General features: G+C 41.4%; 1 protein-coding gene across 2 annotated transcripts in view; it reads left to right on the forward strand.

Annotated features, from left to right (window-relative positions):
- Window positions 1-21,105, forward strand: part of HTR4 (5-hydroxytryptamine receptor 4) — a 222,617-nt gene that overhangs the window by 99,558 nt on the left and 101,954 nt on the right. For both annotated transcript variants that reach the window (XM_056862763.1, XM_056862771.1), the window contains exon 3: window positions 19,295-19,420. In XM_056862763.1, coding sequence (XP_056718741.1) covers window positions 19,295-19,420 — 126 coding nt within the window. The remainder of the gene's footprint in view (window positions 1-19,294; window positions 19,421-21,105) is intronic.

Raw genomic sequence — 21,105 nt, forward strand, 5'->3', positions numbered from 1 at the left:
GTTTTTTGTTTATTTAACTGGGGCTTTTTGCCCCATTGAAAACAGCGAGGCTAAATAGCAGGCGCAGCAACGCTGTTCTGGCCGCCGGTGCAAGTGAAGTGGTAAGGAAGCCGCCCAAGCGGTGGCTCCTCCCCCCGGCCTGCCCTCAGCCCGCCCCCGTGCGCTGGCGTGGCCTCTCCACACCGTTGCCGGTGCCACGGAGAGGCCACGCCAGCGGTGGGGGGAGGCGCAGTCCTGCAGTGCTTGGCCCCTGGTGGGACTGGCCTTGCTGCCGGCGTGAATGCGTGTAACCGCGTGGTCACACACATTGATGCCAGCTGCCAGGTCACACCGCCTCCTATGCACTTTCAGCCCCATTCTCAGGAATGGGCTGTAAGAGTCTCATCTTGTCTAAGATCTGAATTGCCAAGATATGAAACTAGAAAGTGTTAGTTCCTTTGACTCCAGTGTGCAGAAAGTAAAACAATTAATGGCTTATAAATTAGTTTTAAAACTCTAATATCCCTATGAAGACAAGAGCCTGTGGGGATGACATCTGGATTACATAATCAAATGTCCTTTTTTTTTTTTTTGGGGTTTGTTGAGAGCACTCATATGCTTAGCCACCAAAAAATTACTCAAGGTGGCTCACAATGTAAAAGAATACCATAAACGCAAGAAATAACATAAATTATCAATATTAAAAACAATAAGTTAAGCAAAGAGCGTGCAGGAAGCAAGCACCGAGCAGCTTCAAGTGTTGTTCACAAAACAATCCTCAGATTAGAAGCAGGCCATAAAAGACTGAAAACTTTAGATGCCTAGTAAAAATGAACGTGGTGTTGGAGGAGAGTGTTACGGATACCATGGACTGCCAAAAAAACAAAGCAGTGGGTTATAGATCAAACCAAGCCTGAACTGAACCTAGAAGCTAAAATGACTAAACTGAGGCTATCGTATTTCGGTCACGTCATGAGACGACAAGAGTCGCTGGAAAAGACAGTCATGCTAGGAAAAGTTGAGGGCAGCAGGAAAAGAAGAAGACCCAACAAGAGATGGATTGACTCTATAAAGGAAGCCACAGCCCTGAATTTGCGAGATCTGAGCAAGGCTGTCAAAGATAGGACGTTTTGGAGGACATTGATTCATAGGGTCGCAATGATTCCAAAGCGACTTAACGGCACTTAACACACACACACACACACACACACACAGAGAGAGAGAGAGAGAGAGAGAGAGGAATATTTTGACCTGGCACCTTAAACATCAGTAAAGGTTAGGCAGTGAGTAAGCCTTAAGAAGGACACTCCTTCCATAGATAAGGTACCATCAGTATAAAAGCCCTGTCTCTAGTTTTAGGAGTAAAAATAGGGTCGCCACTGCCAGCTCTAGTTTGGGAAATTCCTGGAGATTTGGGGGTGTAGCCTGGGAAGGGCAGAGTTTGGGGAAAGGAGGGACCCTCGTCTGGGTATAATATTATACAGTCCGCCCTCCAAAGCTGCCTTTTTCTCTAGGGGAACTGATTTCTGCAATCTGGGAATGAGTTGTAATTCCTGGGAGTTGGCAATCCTGGGCATAGAGAACAGGGCTTGGGAGTTAAGACTGGTGGGCTGGATGCAATGGAAGAGAGTTACATCAGTTTGGCTTCTGGTTCCTTCCTCTAATTGCTCTTTTCTCAGCACTGCAAAACCATTAATACACTGAGCAAATCTCTCTTACACAACCTGTATTTCTCACAGTGCTTTCAGCTAGCAATTAACTGATAATGCACCATGTTTCAGTAAGGAGGAAATAACATTACCCTGCTATTCAGATATTTCAGGAACTTGATTTTAAAGTAAAAGAAAAAGGGCACTATAAGTGTTACACCCAGGTGATATGCCTCTTTGTTAAGGAAACATAATCTGTTTTGCATATGAAGTACAAACACGGTTTAGATTTTAAATAAACTGTAAATTACATCCTTGTTTGTGTAAGTATTTGTTATTATCTCGGACTATTGCTATTGTGTGGTTATTCTTCCTCAGAATTTGGATGTGTCCCTTCTAATGGGAAATGCCTTTTGTTGCAATCCTAAAGACACTTTCCGGGGACTAAGCCCCACTGAATTACATTGGACTTACTTCTGAGTAGACAGGTTTAGGATTGCTCCCTTTGTTACTGTCTAATAGTCCTTTTAATTGCCGTATTCTAGAATTGCTTATAGAGCATTGTTCCATTATCAAATGTGTAAATCTTATAGAGTCTTTGGACCTGTGTATGTTCATGTTTGCAGGTATAGTTTTTTAACTTTCTCCAAATTTTAAATGGAATAGTAAGAGAAAGTCTGTTGATAGTAACATGATTCATACAGAAGGCTGAGCCTTCTGAGTCTTTCAGTGCCTGTGCAGTTGATCATGGTAGTGAAGAAATTAGGGTCCTTCTTAATGAAAAGAAATTAGGTGCAATATCGGCTACCCAGTTGTGCAGGTTATCATGTCATTTTAGTTACAAAACCATCCATATGGTCCCCCCTGCTCCCCCTTAGTCAAAGGGTTTAGGTTGTGTACATGCCAAAGAAAGAGTCATGCATTGGGTAGAGGAAGTGTGTGATCCTATGCATGTGTGCCCGTGACATCAGGGACCCATATGCAGCTGTCTTTTGGGGTAGGAAGGAAGACAGTAATTTTCCATATTCTCTGTTTGAATATCTACTGACTTTATGGGATGTCAACAGTATTTACAGGAAACATGCTTGAATTATGCACTTTCAAAATTATACTCAGCTGCAACGTCTTTTACAGCGAGCTTGGAAAAACTGCCCTCTTGTTTCCTTCCACATCATTTTTGTACATTGATTCACCACCAGCAATTGTCTGCTTCTTCAAATGACTTCTGTGTTCTTACCAACCAGTAATCATTCAGTCTGAATCTTTCTTCTTTCGTAACAAGCCTATCAATCTCTGCATTTATTAAACAAAAGAACCATGAATGGCAGGTAAAACACCAAGACTTGATTTTAACAATAAAACTACTAACTATGGCTGTTTCATTTTAGTAAGAGTAGGCATGCTTAAAAATCAGGTTCTGGCGCTAATGATTAGAACTTGTATTTATTCTCTCTCTGTGGGGTCACAATGTAGTAGGATTCATACAAAATGAATTATCAGAGGATGTGCATTGGGCTGTGTGGAACTGCCTCCACAGGTTGGCTGCTCTATACAGTGGCTGCCTTATGGTATATCAGCTGGCCATGTACACGTTCCTTTCAGCAGCTTGCATTGGTAGAAAGATATGCAATGCATGAGTGCTGATCTGTGTTTACACATAAAACAGCTTGTTGCTTGGAACACCAGCCATGTGGAAGGAACCAGTTTCATGTGACACTCATGTAGTGGCCATATTGTGAGAAATGGCAGTTACAGATCTCTAATAGGGATGGATGGAATGGTTCTAATTCATATAGTTAAATTCATGCCCTCCCTTTCAGGGAAGCTCCAAGCGGAAAATCTAAAATATTCTTACTTCTCCGCTTTCCCAGGCACTGAGAAGTCCAATAGTACCTCTGTAGGGTTTAATTCCCTTTGGATGAGAAAATGTTGGAGACTGGGTGTCTTTGTAGTTGATGTTTTATTTACATTCTTGCAAGCAGAATATAGTGAAGGCAAAATATAGTGAAGGCAAAAATATATAGTGAAGGCCGAATATAGTGAAGGCAAAAAAAAACCCTATTCTCTCCAGGATCCGAGGAACATGCCTAATATATTAGGTGCTGTGGGACATAGGCAGGATAATCCTGCTGCAGCTGTCTTGTTTGTAGGCTTCCTAGAGGCACCTGGTTGGCCACTGTGTGAACAGACTGCTAGACTTATGGGCCTTTGTCTGATCTAGCATCGCTTTTCTTATGTTCTTACGTTCAAATAAACGTCTATGAGCAGACAGCACGTCCTGCGTCAGATTCCCGAAAGGCAATTTGCTTTGTATTTCAATTTCCAGCTAGCTGCAGCTAGAAATTACCAGCTTTCTAACTTAAAACTGCAAGCAATCTGCTAGATGTGTTTTTGTTGTCTCTGCTCCTTCCTCCAGGGTTCTCAACCTCCTGGTGCTGCGTAGAGTTTTGGAATTACAACTGATCTCCAGATTACAGAGGTCAGTTTCCCTGAAGGAAATGGCAGTTTCAGAGGGTAGACCAGGGGTCCCCAATCTTTTAAAGCCTGAGGGCACATTTCGAATTCTGGTGCAGCATTGTGGGCATGGCAACAAAATGGCTGCCACAAAATGGCTGCCACAGGAGCTGGATCCAGCCACAAAATGATTGCCAATGTTTAATTTCAGTAACACAGTGTAGATCCTTCTGCTGTGGTGGCAGCTGCGGCCAAAGCAACAGTTTAAGAAATCTGCACAGCCAAGCAAATCTCCAATAGTCAATCAGAAGCCTTGCTGGGCAAAAGCCCTATCTGTCCCCAACCACTTCCTAAAATCACTTGGCAGGCGCAAGAAAAGGTGTTGATGGGCATGTCTCCCATCGGTACCATGCTGATTACCCCTGGGGTAGACTATGGAATTCCATCCTTGCCAAGCACCATCTACTATCTCCAAACACTGGCCCAAATCTCCAGAAATTTACAAGTTGGAATTGACAATCCTCTCCTCCTCTCAGCTGGAGTGGTGCCTCTTTCTTCAAGATCTGTCATTTAAGAGAGATTCCAAGCTATCAAGGGACCATCTCTGGTCATTAGCTCCCATTCATGAAACATCAACCACCATCCTGGCTACTCACCAGAGATCTTAGTGACAGAAGAATGGTAGGCCAGCAGCCATAATATCTGTTCAACTAAAAATAATTCTGTACTGGATTAGCTGCTTAGCAACTGCCAGCCCAAATCAAAAGTGTAACCCCTCCAAAAACCCTAGAATTCTGCTTAGGTGAACTTCTAAGGGAAAGTTGTTCCCCAGTTGTGAGGTAGCTCCCATGAACACCTTTGATATATAGACGCTTGAAGAAGTTATACTAGCGGCACAAAGAGACAGGGCAAGCAGGCACAACCTGGTGCTATCATATCCCCCTCATACATTTGGTGTTTATTTTATTTATTTACAAAATAACTCGTGGCTGCCCTGAGGCCTACAACTGAGGGCATCCATGAGTTATCCACTATTGCTGGCCTCCCCATCCTCCCCCCCACTCTGCCATCAGTGGGGGTGATCCGCAGTAATCCAGTTCTACAGTGGCAACTGGAAAAGAGCAAGAGTCCAGTAGCACCTTAAAGACTAACAAAAATATTTTCTGGCAGGGTATGAGCTTTCGTGAGCCACAGCTCACTTCTGGTTTTTTTTTAACTGCCATCTTCATTTATTAATAGGATGTTTTCAATTGATGTTTTATTTGATTATGTGTTTTAAATAGTGTAACCTGCTCTTCGCGCGGCCTGGCCAGGAACTGAGGACGGGCTGTAAATATGAATAAATTTATTTATTTATTTATTTTTCTATTTATATCCCACCCACCCTCATCCCCAGCCAGGACATTGGTAACACGTACTGTCCTATATGTCCTCTAATTATGTGTCAAAGCTGATAAAGAATGGCAAACATTGTCAAGTAACTGGTCTTTAGGTGCATTGGTCACAACCCATTTAGAAGTTTATTAAAGACAAGAAAACCTCCTACATTTCTCCAGAAGGCTTTAGCTACAGCAGACACAGCATTATTGATACAATGTGTTCAGAGTGATTTGTTTTTGATAGGAGTCTGATCACTGCATTTCTGAGTTGGCAACTCCGAACAGTTTTTAACGTAGCATACACCTTGAACTTAGGAAGACACGAATGCAGATTCTAGATTTGGAACCGGCTAAAGGTCAGCACATTCTAACAAGACAAGTGACCTAGTTATGGTTGCAACTTGACCTTACAAGCTGCTCCCTTGTTGTCCACTTTTAGGAGATGTAAGGCACTGAGGAGAGCCTTTAAGGGCTTATAAATGTTGGTTGCTTGTTGGGCTGATGTAATGCAATTGTTGACAGGTTTCATAATATACTCCCTTGAGCCTTTCAAGAAGTGGTGATTTATAAATGTTTTATTAAATAAATGTAAAGAACTAAAAGCTCACCAATGATTCCTGGGGCATCCACAGCTGGTTCCTTCTTATACAACCCAATAACTGTCTAAAGCAGTTAGTAAGAGAGTTGGTACTAATTGGCAAAACACCTGCCACTAATAAGGTACTGATGGTGCCTTCTGAGTGGGGATCATTCTAGACTTCTTGGAGAGTTGTCGCTTCATTTCACTTTTGAACCAAACAAGTGCCAAAATGTCACTGTGACCCTTCAGAATTAAAATGAAATCCCATTTCCCATCTAGAACTCAGTGAATTAAACACACTGCTATAGGCTTTGCCTTTGTTCCTTTCCCTTATTTTATACAGACGTGTTCATTCTGAAGCCTGAAATTTTGTTTCACAAATGAGTACTGCTGCTCTATTGTGAATGATCATATAGCAGCCTTTGAAGGGTCCTGGTTTCTTTTAAAACCCAGTCCAGAGAATATACCTGAGACTGACATCTGTTTTGAAATGAGTTTTCACCTTTCCCCTTAATTTTACATTGAGGCTGGATCCAATGGCTCTGCTTTGCTCAACATAACATTCCCCAGCTGTGTAGCAGCCATCTGCAGAGCTAGCAAGAACAATTGGAGAGAGTTTTATGCATTTCCAAAAGGGAAAATTACCTTGTGTTTTTAGCTTTGTATAATTTACATATGGTGGGAGATATGACTTCACACTACCATTTTTTTTCTTTTTTAGCAAGCCACTGAAGTGCATTTTAAGTTACCATCTCACCATCAGCTTCTCACATAGCTGAAGTCAATACTCTGGTGATGGGAATTCTAGATTAAAGGCACTTCACACACAAAAAAGGAGCTTTTTGCACGCACACACACACACACACACACACGGAGCTTTTTGCACAAACACCCAAGGAAGAAAACAAACATGGCAGTGGTGTATTTCTAACACTGCTTAGTTCAGAACACTTAAAGGTGCTCCACTTGAAGACAAAAGCACCAGAGAGGTCTGTCAGTTAGTGTGCAATTTGGTGCTTGGCTAGGTCGAGTCCAGTAGCGCCATAGAGACCAAAAAGATGTTCAGGGTATAAGAAGAGTTGGTTTTTATATGCCGATTTTCTCTGCCTTTTAAGGAGAATCAAACTGGCTGACAATCCCCTTCCCTTCCTCTCCCCACAACAGACACCTTGTGAGGTAGGTGAGGCTGAGAGAGCTCTAAGAGAACTGTGACTAGCCCCAGGTCACCCAGTTGGCTTCATGTGTAGGAGTGGGGAATCAAACCCAGTTCTCCATATTATAGAGTCCACAGCTCATGTGGAATGAAACCCGGTTCTCCAGATTAGAGTCCACCACTCTTTACTACTACACCATGCTTGCTTTCAAGTGTCAAAGTTCCCTTTGGTCCTTTATGTTGATAAAAAGAATTTTGACTCTTGAAAGCTTATATCCCAAAAATCTTGTTGGTCTCAAAGGTGCTTCTGGACTTGAATCTAGCTGTTCTACTGCAGACCAACACAGCTACTCTTTGAAACAATCAGTTTGGTGCATGGTTACAAAATGGTTCTTGAGAGATGAATTCTAGTCTGGCCTCTTCCTTGTGCTTTGCTAGGTAAGAGATGAACTTTGCCTCTTACAAGTCTCCTTCTTGGTGGGATTCAGACCTATGCTTCTGATTGCCACATGAGTGGTTTTCCACAGGGACTGTGGCTCAGTGATAGAACATCTGCTTGGCTTGCAGAAGATCCCAGGTTCAATCCCCAGCATCCCCAGTTAAAGGGACTAGGCATTTTGTTTAAAAATTAAGAAAGAGAATATAAGCACTGCCTCTGTATTTTAAAACTTCCCTCTATAACAACCAAAACCTCATTTTCTTTAAAGATAAAAAAGTAAAGAGGAAAATGTAAGCTAAAGTGTTCAATTTGCTCTTCATGGTTTGTACAGGAATATGCAGACCCTGGTCAAAGTTTGGCACTACTGATTGTTTAGGCCCATGCAGATGTCATTTTTCATTAGAAATCAATGTATAGATAGGGGGTGGGATTGTCAGCATGGTCTATTTTAAAAATTTCCCTCTATAACAGCCCAAACCTCATTTTCTTTAAAGATTAAAAAAAAGTAAAGAGGAAAATGTAAGCTAAAATGTTCAATTTGCTCTTCATGGTTTGTACAGGAACATGAAGACCCTGGACTAACCAGAGAATCCATATAAGGTCAGGAAACAACATTCAGTTTCTTGCAGCTGTCTTCTGCAGGTGCTTGCAAACCTGCAAGATAGCATCATGATAGGATTTTAATAGGAGAAGAAATAGCAAAAGTTAATAGCGGTGGACTCTAATCTGGATAACCGGGTTTGATTCCCCACTCCTACACATGAAGCCTTCTGGGTGACCTGGGAGTCACAGTTCTCTCAGAACTCTGTCAGCCTCACCTACCTCACAAGGTTCCTGTTGTGGGGAGCGGAAAGGGAAGGTGTATGTAAGCCGCTTTGAGACTCCTTAAAGGCAGAGAAAAGCTAATAGGGGTGATCTTAATCTCTTTCCCCAACATACAATATTTACTTTATTTATACCCACCTTTCTCCTCATGTGGTTTATATCATTTCCCTCTCAATTTTATCCTCTTAACAATCTATAAGGTGGATTAGGCTGAGTGAGCAATCTTCCATAGTAGATTGGGAATTTGAACCTGGGTCTCCCAGATCCTGTGTCAACACTGTAACCATTCCACCACACTGGCTCTCTACATGGAAATTTTTACTTCTGCTTGGAAATAAATACATCTGCGCAGTGCTTTTGAGCATATAAAGGAAAAAATAGAGATCCTGGTTATGAACCTGACTGGTATGCTGCTCAAACTTCCAAACAGATAATGCAAACAGATAATGCAAAAAGGAGAAAAGAATTATGCCCAAGTTAAGATAATTGCAATGAATGCAAAAGCAAACCAGCTCATTTCATTAGCTGACCAGGAGGCAATGACCCGAAGCTAAACTTTTCAGCAATTGTTTGAAACTAGGACTGGCGCCATAGTAAACGCTTGTCAACAGCTCTGATTGGAATAGAAGACTTTTCTCAAGGTTGCAGCCAGATCAGCCACTTTTATATTACTTGTTGAAGCTACAATTACCCTGATTAAAGCTGTACTGTGTTCAACAGACAGATTTGTCTAATTATTATCTTTCTCAGAAAGAAATCCTTCCTTGCTGTTTTTTCCGATTTAGTTTTGACACTTTTAGCTGTAGGATATTTTGAAAGTGAAACCTCTAATGGGGAAAACAGTTGGGCTGAATTATTGGGATTTACAAAATGTAGTGTAATATACTAAGAGATTTTGTGGTAGTAGTGAACTCCCAGGCCATGGTTAACTGAGCTGTCCTAATGTTGTTATGCTGCCATTTGCGGAACTGCTCTCCTCTGCTGCTTATGTGCACTGCCCAGAGGTGTATAGGTAAAGGTCTCCTGTGCAAGAACTGGGTCATTCCTGACCCATGGGGTGATGTCACATCCCAACGTTTACTAGGCAGACTCTGTTTATGGGGTGGTTTGCCAGTGCCTTCCTAAGTCTTCTTTCCTTTACCCCCAGCAAGCTGGGTCCTCATTTTACCGACCTCGGAACGATGGAAGACTGAGTCATCCTTGAGCCTGCTACCTGAAACCAACTTCCATTGGGATCAAACTCATCATCGTGAGCAGAGCTTGGACTGCAGTACTGCAGCTTACCAATCTGTGCCACAGGGCTCCTCCACAGAGGTGTATAGCAGCTACTTAAAGGGCAGTATTTCAGGAAAGCCTTACCTATTTGTTAGGCTAGGCTCACTCTCATCATCCATCCCAAAGCAAATGCCTAAATTAGATTTACTTGTGCCATCTGAATGAGCCTTTAGCTCAGCTTTCAGGGGTATATGTTGCCTCCAAAAAGAGACATACTGTAGGTTATTGTCGAAGGCTTTCACGGTCAGAGTTCATTGGTTCTTGTAGGTTATCCAGGCTGTGTAACCGTGGTCTTGGAATTTTCTTTCCTGACGTTTCGCCAGCAACTGTGGCAGGCATCTTCAGAGTAGTAACACTGAAGGACAGTGTCTCTCACTGAGAGACACTGTCCTTCAGTGTTACTACTCTGAAGATGCCTGCCACAGTTGCTGGCGAAACGTCAGGAAAGAAAATTCCAAGACCACGGTTACACAGCCCGGATAACCTACAAGAACCAATACTGTAGGTTGTTACCGCACTAGGTATTCCCAGTGATGTATTAAGAGTTTGAAAATGTTATAAAAAATACTGTTCGCACTTTGTTTGGCCCCTTTAACTGTGAAGACGTCTTCCAACCATTTTTTAGCCGTGGCATCCAAAAACCCTTTTAAAGCGATGTTTTTTATAACATTTTCAAACTCTTAATACATCGATGGGAATACCTAGTGCGGTAACAGCCATTGTTAAATACAAGAGGAACTTCCTCCCTATGTAGAGATTCTTGCTTTTTTACCCTGAGACTCTGATATGATGATATTGATGTGGGAAGTGTTCAGATGATGGTATTCTGTAGATCCCCCTGATGAAGCATATGTGAAATGCATAGAGGTCTCAGAGTACATTTAATTCATTCTCCAATTGCACCAACTGTCTCTTGTTTTCTGCTCTATTTGGTTTGGTCCTCCTTTTCTTGCTACTACATCAGTTTTGCTAAGCCACTTAATGTGGTTTACTAACAGCCCATTCCTGAGCCTTGCCATGGCTGGCGATGGTGTGGCTGAGCTGCTGCCGCAGCATCTCCAAAGAGATTTCCTGGCTGCTGCAAGGCTAAAAAAAAGGTATTTAAAACAAAAAAATGTGTGTGGGGGGGACATTGAAAACAGCAATGCTGTGCCAAGAAAAACCTGGTGCAGCAACACTGTTGCTGGAGGGGCCATTGCCGGGCTGGAGGGGATTAGGAAGCTGACTGCAGTCAGCCCCACCCCTGAGAACGCCCCTCCCACTGGCGCCGCATTTCTCTTCCGGGATTGAGGTCCCAGGGAGGCTGCCATGTCGGAGGAGCACTGTGCTGCTGCAGCACCCAGACGCCGAAAGAACTCCCCCCGCTGCCACCATAAGTGCCTCTTATGCCCTTCCCTCATTGGCTAGGCTGCACAAAGCCTGCCATTTTACATTTTCTTGCTTTCTAGGATATGCTGTTAATCTCTCCTTTTCCATATTTACCGTAAGAGGAGGGGATGATATCTTTCATTGAAGAATGGTTAGGAAACTTTTCTTTCTTTCTTTCTTTCTTTCTTTCTTTCTTTCTTTCTTTCTTTCTTTCTTTCTTTCTTTCTTTCTTTCTTTCTTTCTTTCTTTCTTTCTTTCTTTCTTTCTTTCTTTCTTTCTTTCTCCCCTGTTCTTAGGCCAAGGTCTTGAACAATAAAACCATAAAACTTAAATAAGACCCATCTCTAAAAACATCTCCTTTCGTCTCTTCTCTGCAGCCTCCAAAAAACGAGCAACAAAATAGGTATGCTGAGGGTCAGAGTCCTCTAAGAGGAACTGAACTGTTTGCTTGAGAAGATGTGGACCATTTGTTAAAACATGGTATAATCCATTTTAGCCTAAATTGGTATACGTAAGGACAGTGCAAAAGGATATGTACCAAGGAGTCCACTGACTGAAGAGGGCAGGGACACAGCCGGACTGAAAAAGGGATCTTTAGCATATGGCCCAGCAAAACCATTGAAAAAGGGCAATTAAATCTTGAATGCATAAAGATTCTACATAACTTTGGACTAACCAGAGAATCCATATAGGGTCAGGAAACAACATTCAGTTTCTTGCAGCTGTCTTCTGCAGGTGCTTGCAAACCTGCAAGATTGTATCATGATAGGATTTTAATAGAAGAAATAGCAAAAGTAAATCATTACTAAATTAACCAATTAACAAAAATGTAATGTAATTTATCAGGCAAGTAATAATAAGAAAAACAAAACAACCCAACCCTGAAATAATGTATGTTTTTTTTATGAGTGCAGTCTCCAGGATTCACAACCCACAGTTGTTTTAGCTTCAAGGGAGCTGTCCTCTCCCCACACATATTGTGTAACCTGGAAAGGTTATGTAAATCATCCTATTGAAATGTGTGCATCTTAAAAAAAATGCATATTTTCTGTCATTCCTTGCAGTGAAAAGTAAAACTGAGGGTTTTTGAATGTCACTTAGAATTGTTTGTATGATAAAATGTACCGAAATATAGCCATAAAACATATTTTAAAATTTCCATCATCACCCAGTGAGTTTTGCAGCTGGGCTGGTAACTGGATTTAGATTTCCACAGGTTAAAGTCAATATTCTCAAATGCACCACACTGGCCCTTATGTGGTGTTGGGATTTTGTTCTGCTTTTAAGCTCCTGGATACTGATGTAAAACATCTATTTGGGCTTTAACAGCTTCTCTGTCTGGGAAATAATCCTGTTGCACAGCTTTCTTGCATTAGTAGCTTATCAGTATGAGTTCCTGCTTCTGCCAGCTTCCTGCTGAAACTGTACATACTTCCCCTTAGGTATAGACAAAATACTTGGAGTATGATGTGCTGTAAAGCTCCCAATAAATAACAAGTTACTTGTATGTAACTCCCACTGAATTGAACGGGATTTTTCATGACTGTGTTTTCTCAGTGATTTAGGTGGGCTTTGGCTGCAAACCTGTGTACCTGAGACTACACTTCATTGGACAAAGTGGGATTTACCTCTGAGTAAACATGCATAGGATTGCACTGGATTGGGGGTTTAAATGGAGACATTCAGACTTGTGGAGTTATGTAGTGAAAACCTGTTTGTAGCTGGTTTATGGACAGATAACTAAATAGTTTGGGATCCAACAAAGCTAGTGTAGGATATGAGCCAGGGAGTTGGATTAGGAACAGGCAGACCCAGGTTGAAATCCCAGCTCAGCCATGAAGTTTTCTGTGTGACCTTGGGCCAGTCACACACTCTCAGCATAATGTATTTTGCAGGATTAACCTGAGTATAAAATGGGTAGAGAAGAACTATGTATGCAGTCCTGAGATCCTTGGAGGAAGAACAAGATAAACATGGGATAGAACCAACATTTTGTGACAGATATGTGAAAAAATAATAATAAGTGTTTCTAACCTTTTTCTAAACCTTTGGTATTAAATACAATGCGGATGAATAATGCATTAATATTTACCCAGTCTTTATGGATTAATATCACTCAGTTCCGTTTTAATGAAGTTGATCTGACATGAGATACAAAAGACAGCTCCCCTTGAAATCGGGATTCTGTTTCGGCTCACAAGGATCTAGTGAAACTCTGCTTGTCTCTCCCCATCCCCACCCCCACCCCGCTTCTTTGTCAAGGTGACTTTCTCTGTGCCACATCTACTGTCTCTTCCTTCTGCTTACCCAGGCAAATAAGAATACGGAATGCTATTTAAACTTGCTCTCTCGAAAAAGTGCATGCAATTTGAATGATGTTTTTCCTTGGCTGAAAGTGACCAAAAGGCTTTCAAGTCCAACAACTTTGCCTCAAATGTCTCTACTTCCTATGAACCATCTCCCCAAAGAATATGTACACAACACAAGAAGAAAGGCAGGGAGGCATTATTACGTTTTCATTCACATTACAACTGGAAAGCTTCGTTAGGCAGTCCAACTCGTTAACTGCAAGTAGCAGTACCAGTAGGGTGAGGCTTTCCGTAGTCCCAGCGTGAGCATACTGGGTGTTCTCTTCTGAGATCTCTCAACCTGCTCTCCTTGCCATGTACTGAAAAGGCACAAGTGCATCTTACATCCATTTTATTTTGTGCACACAGCTCATGAAAAGTGCCTTACAGTTATGGAATGTAAAAAAACGACGGAGCAGCTTTCTGCTGTATCTTTACACAGTGCTCTGGGAAATTCTGTGATTGTTATCAACATGACTGCCCTTTTAAGCACGATTTCCCCTCCACTCATAATTATTTCACTGTAATGGATCCAGCAGAAACAGTTATGGAAGGAATTTTCAGAGCAGCTCTTTCCCTGCCTTGGAGCAGTGGATTCTGATCTGGTGAACTGGATTTGTTTCCCCACTCCTCAACATGAAGCCGGCTGGGTGACCTTGGGCGAGTCACAGCTCTCTAAGAGCTCTCTCAGCCCCACCCACCTCACAGGGTGTCTGTTGTGGGGAGGGGAAGGGAAGGTGGTTGTAAGCCGGTTTGAGACTCCCTTAAGTGGTAGAGAAAGTTGGCATGTAAAAACCAACTCTTTTTCTTCTCCTTCCCCCAGCAGGCTGCAATGTGTCCTGAAAATCCAAGGATAGCGGCCCTTGTGCATGTGGAGGCTTGTAGTGGAGGATGAGGAATTGGGTGAAATGGGAAGAGGAGGAAGCTCTCTGGCCCTGTAGCCCCCTGGTGCATTTTGTTCACAAGCATCCCCTGCCTTATAGAGAGGATTTTTAGGTTGAAGAACAGGCTGCTCGGGGAAGGGGGGGGGGCAGGGAAAGCTCGGCTCTATCAACTCAGCCTATGAGGTTTTTTTCATTTACATAAGATTTTTAATAGAATATTGACAATAAGTCAAAATAGCCATGAATAATAAGCTTATGTACAAGTGCTGTACAGGTAATAAAATTATGGCAGAGAGGAAAAGGAAAATAAAGATGACAGAAATAAGTAGCAAAGGACTATTTGTATTTTCTAATAAAAAATAATAGTATAGACAAGGTGTCATAAAATATATAAATTCACAAGTCAATATACTTGTAGTGAAAATACAAAATATTGTTAAAAGGAAAGGAGTTACAAGCACAGGAGGTATTAAAACACAAACTGCCACATGAAATTAGAGGCTATTTTATGATAACTCTAACAGGTTTATAGCCAGTTCTTGGAATACAATTACCACCAATTAACTTTACATGTGGCCAGTAAGGACATGCAAAAATATAGACACAAGAATAGGACGCAATTAGATAGCTATAGCAGACAGGCAAAGAATCATAACAGCATTATATATGCAAATTATAAATCACCATTACCCAGGTGAATTCGATACAGAGCTGTGATTGTAGGCAAATAAACTAATGATATTAACAGAAAGAATAATAAAAATCTCCTTACTTTTAAAGGCTCTACATTATGGAACTGATGTCTGACTGATACAGCTAAACAGCTGGATATATAAAGCATGTGGCCTAGCAACCAGCAGGGTGAGGCGCAGGGACATGGTGAGGTAGCTCTAGGAATTGCTGAAAACTCTATAGTAAAACTATAGCATTTCCAGCAATTCCTAGAGCTACCTGATGTCACTTCCAGGTTTTTACCAGAAATGACTCAGTGCCACACACATTGTTGCCTTAAAAAAATTCTCCCACTCTGAGTTGTGGTGGGTGATGGGAGCTCGGAATTGGTGGGGGAATCCTACCAGGGGCTTACATGTGGGCTTAGAGATGGGGGTGGCTTTGTCCTTAAAGTTGTTCTGGACATCTGCTGTGTTTACAGCACCTCTACTTCCATGTGACGTCACAGGCAAAATACCATCTATGCTTCTTGGTGCAGGGTTGGTGGAATAGAGAAGTGTCGACTGGCTATCAAGTGTAGCAAAAATAGGATTGGAAAACCGGGGGGAAAGGAGGGGTGCATCTGGAGACACAATTACACATTTGTCCAAAGATGAAACAACCAATTTTCCTAATGTTCCTATTTTCATCCCTCCCACATTAACTTCTGGATTCAGCTCTCACCTCAGTTCTGTTTCCCCTCTGAACCCCTTTCTTAATTCCAGAATTTTTCATCCTCACACTGCCATACGATTTGCAAATAGCCTGAGATCACTTTCTTGTCCCACAAGCCAAGTCAGCATCCTCCTCCTCTAAAATAAATAAATAGATTAATGGGTGGAGTGAGAGAAACATTAAAGCCTCCTACAAACTCACACAGTAGACAGGTCAGCTGTTTCTATTCAAAAGCAGGAAGGAGTTAGTTTAATCAGTAACTTATCCCAAGCCAACCATTTTAAAGTCATCTCACTGCAAGCTTTCTTTGGAAGTGGGCTTTGTAGGTCTGTGTTACTTCATTTAAGGACAGCTGCTACAGCCAGATTCAATGTAGCATGTGCAGAGTTCTGATACTGCATAGAAGGGGACAGAGGTAAGTTACTGTATGGCGTGACATTTAGTAATGAACAGGTATATAGGGTTGCCAACTTGGGATAGTTCAGTTCTTTATTATTACAGTCCATGACCAGTAGGTATATAAAAGAAACATTAATTACAGAAAGAATAAAATGTATATACAAACGATCTTGATAAACACATGTTTTAATCGTGTGTTTGAGAGGTTGTTGGTTTTAATGGTTTTAATAGATAACCAGCTAAAACTACACATATTTGTCAGCAATTTAACACTTTGACATTCTCCTGGGCAAATACTAGAGATTTCATTTCAGGGACTAAAGAAGAAGGCAAATACTAGAGAAGTCATTTCAGGAACTAAAAGGTGGCCCTCCATGCATGGCCTCAAGTGGATATAAACCCAATTCTAGCCTTAGAACAATTCCTGCAACACATTGGGGTGCCCCAGTATTTTGGGAAAAAGATAACAGTACATAATCTAGTACATAATCTAGGGATTCATGATATGCTTCTGTCCACACAGAGATGCCATACAATAACTGGGAAATGATCTTGCTGTTAAAAATTGTAAGAGACGCTGGAAGATACTGATCACCAGATGTTAGAAAATATTTCACAATTGCTCAAGACATAATTAGGACCTTATTACATGCTTTATCCAAATGGGGCTTCCATGTCATGTTGGACTGAAAATTGATCCCCAAATAGTGAAATTCATTTACTTGTTTTAGTAAACAGCCATTAATATTCCTTACTAATTTAGATGGATGAGACTTGGAGAAAACCATGACTTCAGACTCATCATAGTTAACTGTGAGACCCTCTTACTGACAATATGCTACAAAGGATTTCAGTAAATGGTATAAATCAATCTAAGTTCTAGAGCATAGGGTGATGTCATCGGCATAAAGTAGTACTGGAATCAAGCAGTTAGCTAAAAAGGGTGTATGGGCTTCAACTTTCCTGAGAAAGGAAGGCATATCACTAATATATATTTGATGCATATGATATATTGTGGGATCATTGAGCTGTTGCAAAAGCTGTAACGATCTATTATTTATTGAAAATATTTTAAGCTTCTCCCACAATTGATCCTGGGGGACAGTTTGCAAAACCATAAACTCCACATAATTTGCACACAGTGGAGAAGAGGCTGTGTTCTATTTTCCCAGTTTGAGGTTCTATTTTCCCAGTTCGATTAACTGCTGAAAAGGCAGGGCCAATACTTCACCCCACTAATGTGGTTCAAAATGAAAAAGTTCTGCTGGGACCAAATCTGGTCCAGGGCCACAGCCCTTTTTCATTTTACCAATTAAGCTTTTAATTTCCCCAAGACAAATATCTGGCCAATCCGGTAATCCCTCCAATCTATCTGGGGGAAACTCACTTATAGGGGATGCAACAACAACAACAAAAATTAGAGAAATGACATTCCCAAGATTGAGCTGGTGTACAGGATGTTAATTGCCCCAAGATTTGAATGAACTTGAGATGAGGGACCAATTTATTTTGAGTTATTACTGAACCCATGAAGCTGCCTTATCCTGAATCAGACCCTTGGTCCATCAAAGTCAGTATTGTCTACACCAACCAGCAACGGCTCTCCAGGGTCTCAGGCAGTGGTCTTTCACATCCAACCTAATTGCCTAGTCCCTTTAGCTGGAGATGCTGGGGATTGAACCTGGGACCTTCTGCATGTCAATCAGATGATCTACCACTGAGCCATAGCCCCTCCCCTAATGGCAGCAAGCAAAAAGTCCCATCCTTTCATCATCACATATTTTTCCTCCTAATCAAGTTTTTATATTCTTACTTCATATCCATAATAACACCAACGTCTGGTGGCTATGAATTCTTCTAATGTCTTGAAGAGTCTTTCTGAATAATATCTTCATTTGCTTGTAGTCATTGTCATACCACATGTTTTTTCCTACCTTGGTATCTCACTCCCATGGGCTGATAAACGAGTGCTGGTTTCAAGAGGTCAAACATTTGGTCTAACAATTCCAAAAGTCGGTCAGAGAGGGCATTCTTCCAATATTGGTTCATAAGATTTTGAAACTCAGGGGAGTTGAGTTTTCTCAAGATGTAGATGGCTATCTACACATTTTAAGAATGGTTACATGTGTTTTCTGTAGTTAATTCAATAGAATTAATTCAATAGAATTATTGGTTCACAGGAGTGATCCATACCAATCACTGTCATCATTGAACACCCATGCAGCTTTTCTCTCAGTGCCTGTTTTCTGAGATAAGAAAACAGGTTCGCTTTTAAATATTTCATAAACAACACTCTTTTTAATGATACATCCAGCAGTTTTGTAATTATTCGGTTTAATTTCCCTCTTTATCTGTTTTCTTCATTGTGGTTCTGGGCTGACAGACTCACAATTTGTACTTTTATTTATGACGGCTCCTTAAAACCTTTAATCACTAATGCATACTCTTTGAAGTCATGTTAACAACTTTCGGGACCTGAAGGAACTGTGCATAAAGCATACCTAGCAGCTAGCTATGATTAGTCAGTGATATAAGCTAAGTAACCATTATCCAGCTTTCATGAAAATAGTCCTAATGTAAGCTATCAGAGCCTTTGTTCCAAGGTACAATTTGACTTCCAAAATGTAGGCTAGGACCCAACGCTAGTGAGCCTTTGTAAAAGTTTCCGTTTCAGGATATAGATTCAGGTATGAAAATACTTGGTATGTGGAATGGTATAGTATAGCCTGATTTTGTCAGGTCTCAGAAGCTAAGCAGGGTCAGTACTTGGATGGGAGACCACCAAGGAAGACTTTGCAGAGGAAGGCAATAGCAAACTACCTCTGCTTCTCACTCGCCTTGAAAGCCTCTTGCAGGGGTCACCATAAGTTGGCTGCAACTTGATGGCACTTTACATGCATGCATGAAAATACTCACCTGACAAAGAAAAGTGTAATATATATTGTCCCTGAGCCAAGAACCTTCCTCCTTCAGTTTGCTTCTGAACGTTCTAGGTGCTAAGTAGAAAGGTTATGAATGTTGAAAATGAGTATAGCAGTTGGTAGGGAGGCTGAATTTCATCCATGGATTCAAAAATAATCAGCCAACTTGTTGGGTTGCAAACCTCTAATTCCATATTTCAGACAGCTTGTGTTAGTACTCTCCTACAACCCCTTCTCATTACTTTCCTTCTATAGCTCAACTGAGGGATTTGGCGTGGCAGAGAAGATTGCACTGCTCACCTTCATCTCTGCAGTTATTCTTATGGCTATCCTGGGAAATCTGCTGGTGATGGTGGCTGTATGCAGGGATCGGCAACTCAGGTGAGTCAACGCATCAGTCTGTTTGATAGAAGGTGTTTTTGAAGGGTGGAATAGTTGGACTTCCAGCAGGAACAGAAGAATGCAAGAACAGCTGTGAACATAAACACTGTGATAAAGAATATTCCGTTTGCTTTTTTCACATCGCCATGTTACGTCAAACTGTGATTGTGTTCAGTTTTTCTGAGATTAGAATTTCTATGGGCGTGTGATCATTTTATTAATCAGTGTCTTCATTTCTGCACCCCAGATCTTAAAAAAAAACCTAAACAGACATAAATCATGTAGCAAATTTCAGAGTGAGATGATTTAGAGAGATGCACTAAAAGATATGTTCTCTTAATCATTCAGACATTTTCTGTACAAATCACAATAACATTAATAATGTTATTTGGAAACATCACTGCAAAGATTTGGTACAATAAATCCAGTAAGACTCTCAAGCCTCCACACCTTAAATGTCTACTGTAGAGTTATTAAAGTATATATTAAACATATATATATATTAAAAAGCAAGGTAAGGATAAGACACATTTAAAAAGAGCTCAGAGGATATTTTTGATACCACTGTATCCAAATGCAATGAAAAGCATTTCCAAGATGTGAGAAGTAGGAATTTGTACCTGAAACTCCCTCCCCCCTGGTAGTTTTTGGATTTGGGGAAAGGCATAGATACTGGTATTCATTGGTATATTGGCCCCCCAATACCATTTGGGATTCAGGTTTGGGTTTTTCCGGGATTCTAGAATTATTTGGGTTCCATTATTCTTTATAGGGGATGGGGGGCTGGAATAGCTGTTTTTCAACCAAATGATACCAAAATTGCAGGGGATCCAGTGCTGCCTTTCCACTAAAGACTCCAATTCCCAAGTGAATTGGACCAAGGTGTCCAATTCTATGGGCCCCTGAGGAAGGTGCTCCCAGCCATCCTACTGGCAGAATTGTAAACAGGGAGGGGAAAAGTCCTGCCCCCACACAGGTGGGAGGGAAGGAGAAATACCCAGCTAGACTCGCAGCTTTGCCAGGCCCTGCACCTGGCTCGCACCAGCAGGGAGCTACCTTTCCTGAGCTGAGCGATCCTTGCCCGATTGGATCCAGCTGGAAGGAAGAAATGTCAGTGTCTGGAAATCACAGGAAATTGATGCCTGCTGCTGCTGGTAAGCACCCAAATATGAAATTTGGATTTTAAAGGGGGGTATTTTTCATAATGCCCAAGAATTTCAGATTTGTGTAAGTATTCTGGAAAATCACGGCAATGACCTGAAACAGCTATTTCTGTGTATATTTTCAGTGCAGGAGTTCCAAAAGCAGTGAGAAGCAGCAATACGTGAGGGGCCATAACTTGCTGGCAGAGCACCAGGCTTTATATGAGAAAGGTCTGATCCCTGGCATCTTCGCCTAAAATAATCTCAGGTAGCCGGACTGGGAAAGACCTTTGCATGAGACCCCTGGATAGCTGCCATTAGTCAGAATAAGCAATATTGGAATAGATATAATGGTCAGTATAAAGCATATATAATTTCATGGGTAATAGTAATATTTCACGTTTATGTAGTGCTTTCATTGTTAACAGCACTCCACATCTCTCCTCGTAACTCTTATAAGAGCCTTTTAAGGGAGGCTAGGATGTTAATGATAGGACATTTTGGAGGTCGTTAATAGGGTCTCTGTAAATTGGAAGCAACTTG

The sequence above is a fragment of the Euleptes europaea genome, chromosome 1 (assembly GCF_029931775.1).
Source record: "Euleptes europaea isolate rEulEur1 chromosome 1, rEulEur1.hap1, whole genome shotgun sequence".
In the NCBI taxonomy this organism is placed as follows: Eukaryota; Metazoa; Chordata; class Lepidosauria; order Squamata; family Sphaerodactylidae; genus Euleptes; species Euleptes europaea.